Source organism: Rhinatrema bivittatum, chromosome 7 (genome assembly GCF_901001135.1).
Source record: "Rhinatrema bivittatum chromosome 7, aRhiBiv1.1, whole genome shotgun sequence".
NCBI classification, from domain to species: domain Eukaryota; kingdom Metazoa; phylum Chordata; class Amphibia; order Gymnophiona; family Rhinatrematidae; genus Rhinatrema; species Rhinatrema bivittatum.
In genome coordinates this window covers 137,634,904-137,652,282 of record NC_042621.1, presented here as the reverse complement: position 1 = coordinate 137,652,282, position 17,379 = coordinate 137,634,904, and the positions used below count along the sequence as shown (strand labels likewise).

General features: G+C 46.7%; 1 protein-coding gene across 1 annotated transcript in view; it reads left to right on the top strand.

Annotated features, from left to right (window-relative positions):
- HYDIN (HYDIN axonemal central pair apparatus protein) overlaps positions 1 to 17,379 on the top strand; it is a 1,819,717-nt gene that overhangs the window by 785,847 nt on the left and 1,016,491 nt on the right. The window contains exon 32 of the mRNA XM_029609235.1: positions 7,911 to 8,047. Within this exon, the coding sequence (XP_029465095.1) occupies positions 7,911 to 8,047 (137 nt within the window). The remainder of the gene's footprint in view (positions 1 to 7,910; positions 8,048 to 17,379) is intronic.

Genomic DNA, 17,379 nt, shown 5'->3' with positions numbered 1-17,379 from the left:
ACTCGCCAGAATGATGGCTACTGCCTGGACACAATACCCTTATTCAATAAACATACACATGGTTACTGTGACTCCAACATCACTCTAAGCTTCAACAGCAAGAGGAAATGTGGAAAAAAGGATTTGCACTCACAAAGCCGGGAGTAGCTGGCTTGTTACGGCGGTTACTACCCCAAACCAAATGTGCCTGATACTTCACTTTCGATGCACATCCAGCATAGCTCTCTGCTCCAACGGCAGGGGAGAAGAAAAACTGATACTTCACGCATACCCAGCATAGCTTCAACGGCAGGGGAGAAGAAAAAAGGATTCACACTCACAAAGCGGGGAGTAGCTGGCTTGTTACGGCGGTTACTACCCCAAACCAAATGTGCCTGATACTTCACTTTAGATGCATATCCAGCATAGCTCTCTGCTTCAACGGCAGGGGAGAAGAAAAACAACCAATAAGGGCTGTATAACATAGTCTGGGTTAAAACAAATAAGCATGGGTGTAGCTTGCTTATTGCGGCGGTTACTACCCCTACTACCCCCTAACTAATCAAGCTAGATATTTCACTTGGATGCAGCTCCATCACTGCTCTCTACATTAATGGTGGGGGAGGAAGGGAAATAGAACCAAGAGCTAAAAGAAACAGATAAGTATGAGAGAAAAAATGTGTGAAGCTTGCTGGGCAGACTGGATGGGCCGTTTGGTCTTCTTCTGCCGTCATTTCTATGTTTCTATGTTTCTATGTTTCTATGACTATCCATTCGCCCACCAGTTCCACTGGAGAACCATCCACGTCTGTTGACTCAGGAAGGGGTGTCCCTCCTTCATCCAATGCACCAATCCCTCCACCTGACAGCTTGGAGGTTGAAAGGCAATTATTAAACCATCTGGGTCTGCCAGCTCCACTTGAAGACATTCTCATTGCTTCTAGGAAACTTCAACCAGACGTAACTATGCAGGAAAGTGGCATCGTTACACAGAATGGTGCACAACACGAAGGCTAGACACTTTCTCATCAACAGCCATGCAACTCCTGGAGTATCTTCATACACTCTACCTTGCTGGTTTAGCGCTGGCTTCAGTTCGTGTGCATGTTAGCGCCATTGCAGTTTTCCACCACTCTGATAATGGACTTCCCATTTCCAACCATCCGTTGATCTCCAGCTTCATGAGGGGCATGCTACATCTAAGGCCACTGGTGTCAAAACCACCTATACCATGGGATTCAATATAGTCCTTGAACAACTAATGCTGCCTCCTTTCGAGCCATTAGATTCATGCCACATAAAATACCTAACCTGGAAAATGGTATTTCTAGTGGCCGTCACATCAGCACGGAGAGTAAGTGAGCTACAAGCCTTGGTTCACTATTCTCCTTATTTAGAGTTTTATCATGATAAGGTCACTCTTCAGCCTCATCCTACCTTTCTTCCTAAAGTTCCTAAGGCTTTCCACATAAACCAGTCAATTACATTGCCAATCTTTCAACCTAAACCTCATCATAATGTCCGAGACAAGCTTCTGCACTCTTTAGACTGTAAAAGAGTGTTAGCTTACTACAAACACAGAACTCAATCTCAAGGAAGACCATCTCAATTGTTTCTATCCTTTAACCCTAATAATCCAAACCAACCTGTCTCCAAAAGAACCATTGCTAGTTGGTTATCCCAATGCATTGAATTCTGCTACAATAAGCGTTCTCTGCTTCTGAGCAACAAACTGAAAGCACACCAGATACGCGCAACAGCAGCATCTGTTGCACATTTAAAAAAGGTTCCGTTGCTGGACATCTGCAAAGCGGCAACCTGGTCTTCTCTTCATACCTTCACATCTCACTACTGTATCGGACAGCAAGCATCTTCCAATGCAGCTCTGGGTTTGGCAGTTTTGTCAACCCTACATACGGGTCTATCCAGTACCGAGCGGTAGGAAGAGCTGTGTTAGTGCCTACGGCACCCGCGGTTACCGCACGCACAGTGCAGCTCACCTACCGCTCGATCCTGAACTCTAATTTCATGCAAATGTAAACCGCGGCTAAGAAGTGCCCGTGAAGCGTTAGGCCCGCGCAACCCATTTTACTGGATAGAGCGCCTATACAGTATCCTGGGTGCGCGGGCCTAAGGCTTCACGCCACGCTGGTATCTGTCATTTCAAATGTCATTTGAAATGACAGATACCAGGAAGTTGCTTCGCCGCTGTCAGTGTCTGTTCTCCCCTCCTCTCGGAGCAGGGCGCGAAAAGCAGCCTTGCTCCGGGAGGAGGGTAGAATAGACACTGACATCGGCGAAGCAAAAAAAAATAAAACGAAAAAAGCCCCGGCCGCGATCATGGGTGCCGGTCTCCGTGGCAGCCCCAGTCCTCTCCCCTGCTCCCAAAGCCAAAAAAAAAAAAAGCGAAAAAAACGTTGCAGCCCCCCTCCGATGTCCGGACTGGGGCTGCCACGGAGACTGCAACGGCGAAGAAAAAAAAAAACCAAAAGCAATTTTTTTTTTTTTTTTTCAAAAGCGACAATTTTGTTTTTTTTCCAAAAGCGACTTACTTTTGGGATCTGTCAAGATCCCAAAAGTAAGTCGCTTTTGGACGCCTGCAAAACTTACTATTCTGAAGCCATCAGCAGGAAGACATTGCGATCGTAGCTCCTCCCGAGGAAGACAAAGATGGCCGCCTGCACGGGGGGAAGCTACAATTGGCCGCTCAAGACGTGGCGTCACATCCCGTGACGCCAAACGTCGTGACGTCACGTCTTCAGCGGCCAATTGCACGCTTTCCCCGTGCAGGCGGCCATCTTCGTCGGGAGGAGCTACGATTGCAATGTCTTCCTGCTGATGGCTTCAGAATAGTAAGTTTTGCAGGCGTCCAAAAGCGACTTACTTTTGGGATCTTGACAGATCCCAAAAGTAAGTCGCTTTTGGAAAAAAAACAAAATTGTCGCTTTTGAAAAAAAAAATCAAAATTGCTTTTGGTTTTTTTTTTGCTTCGCCGCTGTGTCCCTCCTTCTCCCGGAGCAAGGCTGCTTTTCGCGCCCTGCTCCGAGAGGAGGGGGGACACAGCGGCGAAGCAAAAAAAACCAAAATTGCTTTTGGTTTTTTTTTTGCTTCGCCGTTTTTTTTTTGCTTTGCCGTTGCAGTCTCCGTGGCAGCCCCAGTCCGGACATCGGAGGGGGGCTGCAACGTTTTTTTCGCTTTTTTTTTTTTGGCTTCGGGAGCAGGGGAGAGGACTGGGGCTGCCACGGAGACCGGCACCCATGATCGCGGCGGGGGCAGGTGAGCGGGGGAAAGCTTTCCACCTACCCTTACCCATGCCTCTACCGCCTGGGTCAGGGTAGGCGGTAAGTTTGCAGGTTAAACGCACGACAAAACGGCAGGGAAAGATAGCGATAGTCGGGGCGCGGGTTACGGGATGCTAGGGAATAGCTAATTCGCTCGTTTGCAAGCAATATCGAGCTAATTCGCTCGTTTGCATGCAATATACATGCCACGGGCGGAAGGGGTTGCCCGGGGAATTTAGGACGCGGTAGGAGTAGGTTAAAGGGGATTCGGGATCGCAGGAAGGGCTAACGCGGCCGAAAACGGAGTAAAAAGCGGCTTAGGAGCAGGGTAAACGCGGCCGCACTTTACAGGATAGACCTGATACTGAGTAAGACCGTCTACCTTTATTGAAGGGTAGTGTCCTCAACTTATAAAACTTATTATATGGACACAACCTGGGAGCTTGGGACTCCCAGACAGCATGGCTAATTCAGTCCTGCTATCGACAGGAAAAAGCAAGTTTGCTTACCGTAAACGGTGTTTCCATAGATAGCAGGATGAATTAGCCATGCGTTCCCTTCCCACCTCCCTAGACAGTCTACAGATTCTACCAAAACGTTTCCACGTACATCTTGCTTGGCTACAAGAGACTGAGGTAACAAGGCAATTGCGCAGGAAACTCACCACACAGCCATACAGAGTTCAAAACTCTGTACTAACTGAGAAAACTCCGCCTACTTCCCGGTCAGCTTGATGCTCCCAGACAGCATGGCTAATTCATCCTGCTATCTATGGAAACACCGTTTATGGTAAGCAAACTTGCTTATATTAAGAGATTTAAAAAAAAAGAAAGACATTAGAGCTATTAGTGTACTCTATTACTGTGACAAACTGAGATCGAGTAACTTGTGTCTTCCTTCTCCCAAGTCTTGGGCAAAAAAACTATGCTGATCTTATACTTCATTTTCTCCTACCAGTTTGATACAGTCCTTTGGGTTACTGAGAGTATGCCCTTCCGTCAGGCACTGGTCAATCAAAATCCAAAAATCTTCTCACAATGATCTTACTCAAAACCTCTTTATAAAAATGCTTGAATTACCTTCTCTGAGATCCAGGGAGAATCTCCAGCTCTCCAACCACCTTGCTTTGAGATCCTATGGAAAATCTCTAGCCTCTAATCATGTTGCTTTGAGATCCTGAAGAAATATCTAACAATGACTCCTATATCTTTCTCTGTCGCCTTCCCTCTGAAGCACTGGGTAAGCTCTATAAGACTTTATACCCCAACAAACCTATCTCCCCCCCCCCCCCCCCAAAAGGTGAGGTTATAACACTGGGAAGAATCAAAAATACCAAAACTTCTCCCTCTGACCCTAGATAGAAAAATTACATAGGGATAATATTAGTGACTGGCTTAGCTCCGTCAAACCTGTTTTTAAAGAAAAACACCATACAATTCTCCTTAAATGTGTCCATCTGCCAAATAGAGCTTGCATTTGGGTACATACATTTGCACCTACTTTAGAGCTGGTGCAAATATATACAGCAAAAGTACTGGAAGAGCTTTTAGAATGAAAATCTCATTTGTACCTGTACTATCCTGAACACACTCTGCTCTATATTTGCCTACCTTTAGCTACTGGGGGGAGGACACAATATTTAGTGGGCCTTTTTCCATTTGTAAACAACTGCATACCCATGGAAAAAGCTTTGAAAATTATCCTATCTGCTTTTAGTTAGAACTCAGAAAGAGGTAGGTATTATCTTCTTGAATGTTTCTGTGGTTCCAATCCTTTTCCTTCTATTGCTGTACTGTTGCATAATCAATTGTAAATACAGTTTCAACTTAGATGAAACTCTTTTCTGTGTCTGTCCACCCAGAGAAAGCTAAAAACTTCTTCAGAAGAGGAGGGGGCAGCCCTAGCAGGCTCCTGACATACTACATGGTGCATAGCCTGAATATAAGTTATACATAGAGAGACTGGAGGAGATAAAGATGTACTCTGCAGAAGAAGGAAGGGAAAGAAAGGGATATGACACAAATATTCAAATATCTAGAATGAGGTAGTCAAATGTTCATACATTAAGAGCCAAAAAGTTAGAATGCACAGTGCCAAAGACCTTCAAATACATTTTATCACTTGAAAGGTTAATACCTTGCATCTCTCTTCTATTGGGTGCCAGTGAACTCCCATACTCTGCCTGTGTCCTCTGCTGGATGCCAGGGGTCAGCCATATTCTGCTGTCTCCTCTTTTGGATTCCAGGAATCAGTCACACTCTACGTCTCTACCAGTTATACTGGGGTCAGTCATATTCTATCTTTCTGCTCTGCTGTGGCCTAGGGCCTAGCCACACTCTGCCTCTCTCTGCTACTGGATCCTCTCTGTCCTAGTCCATTCTCCTGTCCTTAAGTGTCTCAAAGCACTTCAAGTTATTGATCCTGCGCTTATTCCCAAGATCTTCCTGAGTCCTCTCCCTCCTTTCTACCCTTCCTGTCCATTCACCTACTTTTTGATTCTTCCAGCAGCGTATCAGCGATGAAGATTTACAAGCACAACTATAGTACAGGAAATCAGCATGGAGCCTGGCACATCTTCACAGGTCTTTCACTGTCCCTGCCTCTTCCGTGCAGGCAAGATCACAGCAGGGCCTGTGCACACTTGTCAATCACAGGCCTCATGCTAATTTTTTGTGCTGTAGCTGCACTTGAAAGTCTCCATCAGTGCTGATGGTGAGTAAGGCCATAGACCATGCCCTGCCTGCTTTGGGTAGGTACGAGGTCCCCTAGGGTACGAGTACCCAGAGCATTTGCCTAATGTTGGCTCTGCCTCCCTCTTTCCCCCTTGCAATGTCCAGTGTCTTTTTCTTTCTCTCTCCCCCATACTGTGCCCAGCTTCCCTCGCTTTTTCATCCACCCATCATTCCCCTCATCCCCATAATTCCTCTCTTCCCCATGTTCCTACACTTTTCTTCCCCTTCTTTTCTCTTACTATCTTCTACCCATCTTCCCCCTCTTTTCCATCATCTTCTCCCTTGTTTCTCTCCCCAGTTTCTTCATTATCTTCACCCTCTTTTCTTCCTCCTTCCCACCCCTATCAGCTCCCTTGTTTCTCCCCCACAGTGAATGTCACAGAGCTAGCTTCAAAACTCTCTCCTCTTACTGAGTTGGGTAGTAAGCTGGAGGTTGCAGGGCCTCCTGAGTTGGGCAGAGCACTAGCAATGGCAGCAGTGACTTCTGGGACAGGCACGTGCTCAGTCCCTCCTCTGCTCTGCTGTAGTAACATAAATGAAAGCAGGCAGCAGTTTAAAGCTTCAGTACATAAAGATCCTCTCTCTTCTCATCAGGTACCTCATGGGCGAAGGCTGTATAATACAACTTCCATTGGTGCATTGGTTGCTGGCTGCTAAGAACAGAGAGAATTGCTATTAGCTTTGGCAGCAGACAGCACAGAGAGGACTTGAACCCTACAGGGGAGGGAAGTGGAAGAGCTGCATGTGTTACGCTCAGAGGTGTGGACCCTTGGTCTGGCGATGTCCGTTTAGGCCACCGTCGGTAGGCGAGGCCGGTCCTCGGGATTGCAGGTAGGGTTGAAGAAGATCTGGATGCAGGCGCCTCCTGCCGGTCGTGTTTTCCAGATAGCGGGCGCCTCCAGCGGGTCGAGAAAGCAGTTGCTGACACCTTCAGCAGGTCAAAGAGCCAAAACCGAGGATTCCTCAGAAGCCCAGCCAGGACCCAGGAGCTAGAGGGTACTGCAGACAGTCCAGTGATCAAGAACCAGGAAGTTCCGCAGCCAGTCAGAGGTCGAGAGCCAGAGAGTTCCGCAGCCAGTCCAGGGGTCGAGAGCCAGAGAGTTCCGCAGCCAATCCAGGGGTCGAGAGCCAGAGAGTATCTTAGCTGATCTGGAGGTCAAGAGCCAGAGAGTACCGCAGCCAATCCAGGGGTCGAGATCCAGAAGATACGGCAGCCGATCCAGGAATCAAGCACAGAGGGAACAAGCAGGAACCAAGAGCAGAGACAAACTCAGGAGCCAAGAAGCCAAGGCAAGGTCTGAGGGTTCAGACCTTGCCTTAAATGGTCTCCAGCAGGTCAGAGACAGCAGGAAGGGACCAACCTACTTTCTGTGGGTGTTTCTTTAAAACCCAGGCCATAGCCGCCCACGCGGCCCTAGCAGACATCAGGGGGCGGAGCTTAGCTGCGTGGGGAAAGACGCCGTGGCCATCTTGGAGCAGCAGCGGCTGCTGCCGCTGAAGGAACCCCCAACACTGGCCTCAGCATCGGCGGTCAGTCCGGGTGCTGGGGTAAGTGACCAGTCCCGGTTGCGGCTTGCCACGGCCGGTAGTCATAACAGCATGTGACTAGTGAGATAACAGTTGCCCACACCAATCTAGCAGGCTTCAATAAAGTACCAAAAGGTGCCATTTTCTATAATATAAAAAACTGGAGGACACGAGGACAACATATGAAACTGATGATCAGAGGGAAAATTAATTCAGTGAGAGTGTGCTGGAGAGAGGTGATTGAAGGCAATACAGTGCCACAACTATTAATCTAACACTTTCTGAAATCTGTATGATTGCATAGTTAATGTTCATCTTGCCTACAGCATTCATGAACTGTAATTGAGGAAATGTAATTCCTTCAGTAAGCAGGTATCAATTTATGTTTCAGAGTACCACTGCCGGAATATCTCCTAGACTTTGGTTATGTCATTATTGGGCATGTCCGGACCCACATCATCAAGATCACTAACACTGGCCACTTTCCTGTGTCCTTTTATGCAGATCGGAAGGCACTCATTAATACAGGTAATAAACAAGATGAAGTAAAATACAAAATATGCTTCATGGCTGGAGTGAGGGGTTAGCATTGGAAAACTTAGGAGGAAAGGCTGAAGGATCTGAATATGTATATCCCTTAAGAGAGGAGGTGCAGGGGAGATGTGATACAGACCTTTAGATATCTGAAAGGTTTTAATAATGCACAATCGACAAACCTGTCCCATTGGAAAGAAATCAATAGAACTAGGGGGTCATGAAATGGAACTCCAGGGAGGACGACTCAGAACCAATATCAGGAAATATTTCTTCATGGAGAGAGTGGTGAATGCCTGGAATGCCCTTCCAGAGAAGGTGGTGAAGAAGAAAACAGTGAAAGAATTCAAAGGGGTATGGGATAAACACTGTAGATCCCTAAAGGCTAGAGGTTGAAAATAATAGTACATGGGGGTTACTGGGGGTAACTTGCTGGTGTGGCAGCTCCTACCCTTAACAAATAAGTCTTGATACTGTTAATGCAACTCCATCATTGCTCTACAATCATATTAAAATCATATTAAAATCAGTCAAATTAGATACAATTAAATTTATAACAAAATTAGTGAACACGTCTTTTGTCGAAGGTCATGTCTCAGACTCCCTGAAGCGTGCAATTATTCGTCCAATTCTAAAAAAAATATAATGCTAACCCTAACGTATTTGCAAACTATCGTCCAATCTCTTCATTATCTTTCATAGCCAAAATCCTTGAGACATGTGCATTAAAACAACTTTCTACATTTATTGAAAAATGCAACGTTCTCAACCAATACCAATTTGGCTTCCGTAAACTACATAATACAGAACTTCTATTACAATCATCTTTCGATCTAATCAGATGCGGCTTTGACCAAGGTACAACTTTCATCTTAGTACTTTTAGACATCTCAGCCACGTTTGACACAATTGATCACAATATCTTAAACGGTAGATTAAAATCAATAGGCCTAACAGGTACTGTTTTGAAATGGTTTTCATCATTTATTTCTAATCACGCTCTGCAAGCTAAAATAAAATCCCAGGTTTCGTCTTGGAAAATTATTACATCCGGAGTACCCCAAGGTTCTGCGCTATCGGCAGCACTATTTAATATATATCTCACCCCGCTATGTCGAATATTAGCAAGTTTCAATGTCCAGTATTGTCTATATGCTGACGATATACAATTCTTTTTTCCAGTTAAATCAATTTGGTCCGAAACTGAACAATTTTTATCTCGCTTATTGCTAACAATCCAAAATTGCTTATCATCTATCAAACTTACAATCAACATGCAAAAAACAGAAATAATATGTCTTTCAAGATTTCCAGCTGATTTTACTCCTTCTGAACTACTACTAAACAGCCAATCAATAAAACTTTCTGATGCTCGCAATTTAGGCATACAAGTCGCTCAATCACTGAACATGTGAGCGCATATAAAAAAACTGACATAAACATCTCATTACAATCTAAAACTTCTCTAACAAGTAAAACCTTACCTTGAACCAAATGATTTTCGAACTATACTACAATCTTTATTATTTTCAAGTATGGACTATTGCAACTCCCTACTAATCGGTATCACCAAATACATTATATGCCAATTACAAATTTTTCGAAATAAAGCTGCCAGACTATTAACAAATACTTCAAGCTGTGAACATATCACTTCCATTCTAAAACAATTGCATTGGTTATCCATATCATTCCGTATTCAATATAAACTGGGATTAATTGTTCATTCTTTAATGTTTAACCTACATTCACCTTGGGCAAACACAATTATGAAATTCTACTCCCTGGCAAGATCACTTTGCTCAGCAACCAAGTACCTCCTTGATATTCCATCACCAAAATTGATATGCCTCTATGAAACACGAGAAAGAGCTCTCTTAGCAGCAGGTCCAATATTTTGGAATACCCTCCTTTTGGAAATAAGAAGCTGTAATGATCCCAATTATTTAAAAAATATCTGAAAACCTACCTTTTTAAGATCGCCTTCAGTGACTAATATGTCTTATTTGACCCTTTTGTTTTAGAGATTATTTGATTTTATATTTTGTGTTTGTATTTTATGTTAGTTATTATCAGACATTTATTATTTTATATTGTGAAATATTATGAGTGTATTTCTGTAATCCGCCCTGAATATAAGAAGGGTGAAATAGAAATATTTTAAAATAAATAAATAAATACTTCAATGGCAGTGGGAAAAGGGAAATTAGATTCAGACAGCAACCAATGAGGGCCTCAATTTTTACAGTTTGGGGAACAAATAAGCATGGGGGTAACTTACTGATGCGGCACTTACTCCCTTAATCACTAAGCCTGATACTTTTCATGCAACTCCAACATTGCTCTATGCTTTTGTGGCAACGGTAAAGGAAAATTGGATTCAAACAGCATCCGAGGGCCCTGACTTTTACAATTTGGTAAACTAATAAGCATGGGAGTAACCTGCACAGTGCAGCAGATACTGGCATAAGCTAGTTGGGTAGACTGGATGGATTATTTGGTCCTTTTCTGCTGTCATATCTATGTTTCTATGTTTCTTTGTAAAAGGTTTAGCATGCAAATGATGGATTGCAACCGACTTGAAGAGTAATGGCTAGTTAGCACAGTTAATGTCATGCCCTCTTCTCTCCAGCACAAGTAGTAAGGGGCTTGGCAACACTAACATCAGCCCCAGGCCTGGATTTGTCAATAGGCACAATAGGCCTGTGCCTATGGCAGCAGAAACCTGGGGGGCAGCAGGCTAACTGAAGATTTTCTGCCTTTCAGTTGTGCTGACTCTCACTCAGCAGAGAAAAACGCTCTTCCTGATTCAGTGCCTCCCTTCCAGACAGCATGCAGGGAACAAGAGAGCTCAGCAGACAGTTCAAAGGCAGATAATTTTGGGGAGACTAGGAATGGCTGAATATAGATCATTGGAGGGTGGGAAAAGAGGCTGCGGGATAAGAAGAGGATTGGCTTGGGGGTGTAGATCTTTGTATAAGGGAGAAAGGATTGTGTGTGAATGTCATATTGGGTGGAATGTCAAAGAGGGGGCTGCAAGAAGGAACAGGACTGGAGTATGGCAGAGACACCTCCCTTTTCTCCTCCCAACTCAGTGCAATTCAAATCCTCCCTCCCTTGATCTTGGATTCTATCCCCCAGATCCTAGATCCTCCCTTACTTCCTTTCGACCTCTCACTTCTCTCCAGATTCTGAATCCACTTCCCAACCCTTCCTATTCCCTTCTCCCCTTCCTCAATCCAAGATCCTTCCTCTCTCTCTCTACTCTTACGCATCGCAGATTCCTAATCTTTCCCATCTCAAGTTCCTTGTATGTACCCGGATCAGTCCAGACTCCTGGGTTTTGCCTCCCCTCCAGCAGATGGAGACAGAGAAGTCTTTGACTGACACTGCCCTATACCTCGAGGTGCCAACTACAGTCCGTCAGTATTTCTCTGTCTCCAGCAGATGAGGGAGGTGCAAAATCCTACAATTTGTGTTAGATAGAAGTAAAAAAAAAGACATAAGAAAAAGAATTTCAGCAAGAAAAAGAGTGAAGATATTTGAGCCTCCCAGGGGGTTGTCAGGTCCTGGTGGGACCATGCCTTCTGGTAGCTTAAGCTGTGGAGCAGAGGGTCGCGGTCCCTGTAGTCTTACCCTCTCAGCAGCGGCCGGGAGTGAAACCGGGGAGCTGGCTCACACATCCTCGGGGGGGGGGGGGGGGGGGGGGCAGAACCATGATTCCTTCAGATTTGAAAAAAAACAACCTTAAAAAAAAAAAAAAAGAGAAAAAGGAAAGACCTTCTGTTTGCTGCTTTGGTGTGGCAACAACTTACCGAGCCTCCTCCGTTCTTCCAGTGCTGCCATTCTACTGCTGCTGTCCTTCTCCCGCCATGTGACTTCCTCCACGTGGTGCGGCCTGCTGTGCGTGTGGTAACGCGTGCGCGCGGCTTTTGCAAGATCACTTGTGCTCCGGGTGCCTCCCAGGGGGGGAGGGCACCTTGGGGTTGCTGCTGGTGGCAATTCCTGTGGATGCCGAGAGCCTGGGAGGCTCAATCGGGTGCGTCAGCTCTCCCCAGACTCGTTCCCGCTCAGTACGGGAACGGACACCATTTTGGCAGCTTTCAGGACACAGGAGAGATCCACAGTGGGGGAGGGGAACTCCCCTTATCTCTGCGGCCCGGCGCCTCCGGGGGGGGGGGGTGGTGGATTTCATGCAGATTCGGTGCCTTTGTCGGAGGAGGGCCCCAATGGGGTCTTCAGACTCCTCCTCCTTCTCCTCGGAATTTGTCTTGCTCCTTCATAAGGCCTTTAAGGCCAGGAAGACAGCCAGGCAGCATTCTAGCAGGGGTCCCCATTTAAGACCTGCCGCAGGGCCCTCAGCTGTCTCAGTTCCTGGCAAGGAAGGCATCTCGGCCCCCAGGAGACCAAGACTCCTGGTGGAAGAGGGGGTCGTGAAGTCCAGGCGTCCCCTCAGGACTGTGTCTCAACCCGCGTGGGATTCATCCTCGGAGGCTTCGGGTTCGGATGAGCCACAGCTGCAGGATCCTCAGGGGCCGGATCTGGATCTGGGTGACCAGAATAAAGCTCAGCAGCAGGCCGGCACAACGATGGTTGAGGTAGATGAGCCTAAGGTGGTGCATTTGTTCCGCAAGGATGAGTTGGGTCTGCTTATTCCTGCAATTCTGGAAGAATTTGGTATTGAGGTCCCTCAGGAGGACTCTCGGCTGGGAGCCATGGATCCGGTCATGGTGGGTCTCCGTGGTCTGACTCGGTCTTTTCCTTTTCATCTTCAGTTACTGACCTATTGTTTCGGGAGTGGGACACTCCAGACTTAGGTTTGAAGGTCACTCGGGCTATGGATAAGTTGTACCCCCTGCCAGAGGAGGCTCTAGACCTCTTCAAGGTTCCCAAAGTTAATGCGGTGGTGTCCGTGGTTACCATGAAGACCACCATCCCAGTAACGGGAGCGACGGCCCTTAAGGATATCCAGGATCGGAAACTAGAGTTGCAGCTTAAGAAAATCTTTGAGGTTTCGGCTCTGGGGGTGCATGCTGCCATGGGTAGCAGTTTTGCGCTGAGAGCCAGTCTTCACTGGGTGCAGCAGTTACAATCAGGAGCGTCCCTCTCAGGAGCGGAGGCTATTCAGGCTGGGTGGCTGGAGGCCGCAGTGGCTTACAGCTCGGATGCGCTCTACGATCTTCTTTGCACTTCGGGCAGGTCTATGGTTTTGGCTGTCACTGCCCGCAGACTCCTCTGGCTGAGAAACTGGTCTGTTTCTTCAAAGACTCAGCTGGGTTCTTTGCCATTTAAGGGAAAATTGCTTTTTGGAAAGGAGTTGGAAGACATGATTAAATCTCTGGGAGAGGACAAAGTCCATAAATTACCAGAGGATAAGCCCAAAGCGAGGGGCTCCTTTCCCCATCGCTCTTGATTCCGGGGGAATCAGAGGTTTCAGGCCTCCTGATCATCCGACTCCTCTTTTCATCAGGGCTCGAGCCAGCAGCATTCTTGGAACCAGTCCTTTTGAGGTCGGCGCCTTGGCATTGACGGGGCCGCTCAAAGTGCTGGAGGGGCCAAGACCTCACAATGAGGCGATGCCGGTTCACTCCTCCATGCCGATAATAGGAGGCAGGTTGTCTGTTTTCTCGAGGAGTGGACCAACTTTACTTCGGACCAGTGGGTCTTCAATATCATAAATCATGGCTACGCTTTAGATTTTGCTCGGCCTCTCCGGGAGCGTTTTCTGGTTTCATCATGCTGTTACGAACAATAACGTCTGGAGGTGCGGGACACCGTAGGGCGCCTCCGGGAGTTAGGCGCCATAGTACCAGTGTCCCCAGAAGAACGAAGATGAGGTCGCTATTCCATTTACTTTGTAGTGCCCAAGAAGGAAGGCATGTTCTGACCCATCCTCGATTTGAAGAAAGTCAACCGGTCTCTCCTGGTGCCTTGTTTCCACATGGAAACTCTTTGGTCGGTGATTGTGTCAGTCCACAAGGGGGAATTCCTAGCATCTCTGGGCCTGACCAAGGCATACTTACACATAGTCATCTGTCCCAACCCCCAGACATACCGGCGGTTCGCAATTCTGGGCCATCATTTTCAATTCTGCACCCTGCCTTTCAGACTCACGACAGAGCCCTGGGTATTCACCAAGGTGATGGTTGTCATCACTGCAGCTCTCCAGAAAGAGGGTGTTTTGGTTCATCCTTACTTGGACGTCTGGCTGATTCGAGCAAAGTCAGCGGTCCTCTGTCAGATGGCTGTGCAGCGAGTACTGCGGCTCTGGAGGTCATTGGGTTGGATCGTCAATTTGATCAAGAGTCATCTGGTTCCCTCTCAGACCTTGGAGTTTTGGGGGGCTCTGTTCGACACACGCTTGGGCAAGGTTTTCCTCACCAAGGAGCGGATCGCCAAGTTACAGGCTCAAGTGCGTGTGTTGCTGTCCAAGCATCATCCCAGGGTCTGAGATTATTTGCAGGTCCTCAGTTCGATGGCTTCCACTCTTGAACTGGTCCCATGGGCCTTTGCTCATATGAGACCTCTTCAGTCAGTCTTACTCTCCTGTTGGGATCCACTCTCTGAACAATTTTAGCTTCCACTTCCTCTTACAGAGTCAGCGCATTCCTGCCTCACTTGATGGCTCCTCCGAGGCAACTTGCGCTGGGGTGTAGATTTGGAAATCCCCTCTTGGACAGTGGTCACCACCAATGCCAGCCTCTCTGGTTGGGGAGCGGTTTGTCAGGGGAGATCGGTGCAGGGCCAGTGGTCACTGAGGGAGTCCTCGTGGTCGATCAACCAGTTAGAAACCAGGGCTGTTCGATTGGCTCTGCAGGTACGGGGGAGATCATTCAGAGTTGTCTCGGACAATGCGACAATGGTAGCCTACAAAAATTGCCAAGGGGGAACCAAGAGTCGACCGGTGGCAATGGAAGCCCAGGAGTTGATCAGTTGGGCGGAGCAGCACCTGGACAGGATAGCGGCCTCTCATATTGCCGGTATAGACAATGTTCAAGCCAATTTCCTCAGCCGCCACCAGCTGGATCCTGGGGAGTGGGAGCTCTCTCTGCAATCCTCCCCCTTTCTGCTCACCCCATTCCTGATCCTCCTCCCTTCGTCCTCCCTATCCCTGTCTCCTCCCTGTACTGATACTTGAGATCACTTTTATTCACCATATAAAAATAATATAAAATGATACTAATCATAGTGTAAAACTACTTTATTTTTATAATGTAATATAAAAGATGGAAATGTTTTCTAGTTTGCTTCTGAATTTTACAATTTTTGCCATAACAGAATCTACCCCTAGCTGCCGTAGGAAATTCATTAGGGGACTGTGCCTTGGACCTTCTTCTCCCTATTGTCCAACTTTGGGGGTGGGGGGGGGGGGGGAATGAGCGACAGCACCAACAATGCCTGGTGGTCCAAAACTCTAATTCCATCACTGATCAACCCCAATTCCATCCCACCAGGGCTCCTGGTCTCCCTTGATTCTGTGGTTGTGGGAAGGCCCACAAAATCCGGGTCTTCCCATGGAATTCCCCAATCCCTATGGAATCACTGAGGTAGCAGGTGGTGGAAGCATCTGGGGCAGTGCATCGGTCCTCAACTCTCTCTTCATCCTACCTCAATCTCAGATTGCTAGGAGGAGGAGACTTCATTTCTCATAGCTCCTGGTTGGCTATGACATCCTTGGTGTGCAGATTCAGTCAGGTTATTGGATGGAGATCTGTTGCAGATACAAGAGCGATTTTTCACAGGAGATTGTGGAGCTCTCCTTGACATATGTGAGAGTTTGGCAGATCTTTAAAACTGGTGCACAGGTAAACAGATTGGCCTCTGTCTCATTCAGGTTTGAACAATGGTTTGGTACTCGATTCTTTGAAGGTGCAAGTGGCAGGTTTGCCAATTACAAATGTAGGGTGTTAGGTAGGCCTTTTTCTTCTCATCCAGATGTATCATGTGCTTTAATCCTCTCAGAAAACATTAGGCTCAAATTAGGGATCCAATTCCTTCTTGGAATTTAAATTTGGTTTTGTCATTCTTGGTAGGTTTGCCATTTGAACCCATGCATGAAGCTTTACTGAGACATCTCTCCCTTAAAGCACTGTTTTTAGTAGTGATCTGCTTGGCAAGGAGAATTTTGGCATTGCAAGCCAAACTATTAAAAGGTGCAGAGAACCCTTTTGGTTTTCTGTGAAGATGTGGTGAAGAATCATACAGTTCCTTCTAGTTTTCCAAGGTGGTTTTGAAGTTTCACCTGAATCAAGTGGTTTGTCTACCATCTTTTTGGAAGGGATCATGCCAGGAAAAGAATGCTCAATTCTTTTATTTGGACATGAAGAAAATTCAGTTGCAGTATATGAAGGTCCCAAATTCTTTCAGGAAATCAGATCATTTATTTGTGTTTTATTGGTCCCAGAAAAGGAGGCAGCATCCAAGGCTTCGTTGGCAAGGTGGTTTAAGGAAGTGACAGAAGTGATATAAATAGCTAAGGGACTGCTGATACCCAAAAGATTGAAAACGCATTCAACCAGAGCGCAAGTATCTTCTTGGGCAGAACTCGGGTTGGTCGCACCACTAGAAATTTGCAAGGTGGGAACTGGTCTTCCTTACATTCATTTTACAAACCTTATCAATTGGATGACCTGGTCAAGGAAGAAGCTTCTTTTTGTTCATAAATTTTGAAAGTGGATTTGTTAGTTTTCTGCCCAATTGAATGTTAGCTTGTGAATATCTCATATGTCTGGACAGGTCTGGCTGAATGAACAGGAAAGAGAAATTGCGCCCAGCATGGCACTAACCCTGCAGCCAGCAGGGGTCTCCCTTCAGTCTTCTTTTTTCCGTGCAGCAGTAGCCATGCGGTTAAGGAGCTCTGCACAGATTCCTGACAGGAATTTTCCTCACGGAATTACTAAAATTTAATTTACCCCACAGGAGTCCCTCCTTCAACTTTTTAAAGCCACGGTACTCTGGTAAGTTTTTTACCCATTTTCCTTCGATTACCGTCGAGTTTGGCCCTCGCGGCCTACTGGCCGTCGACCGTACTGCAGCTCAATTTTTTCATGGCCATGGCGTTGGGGTTCCGCCGGTGCCCAGACTGTAATCGCACCATGTCCATCATAGACCCTCACAAGGTCTGTGTAATGTGTCTCGGATGTGAGCACGATGTCCTAACCTGAACCAAATATGCCCTTATGACACCAAAAGGTCGCAAGGCTAGAATGGAGAAGATGGAACTTCTCTTCCGTGCTCAAACCCCAACGCCGTCCATTGCATTGACATCGTCAGAACCGGCAACGTCAACTTTCGCCAGCATCGACCTCCGACCGGTGACCATCCGC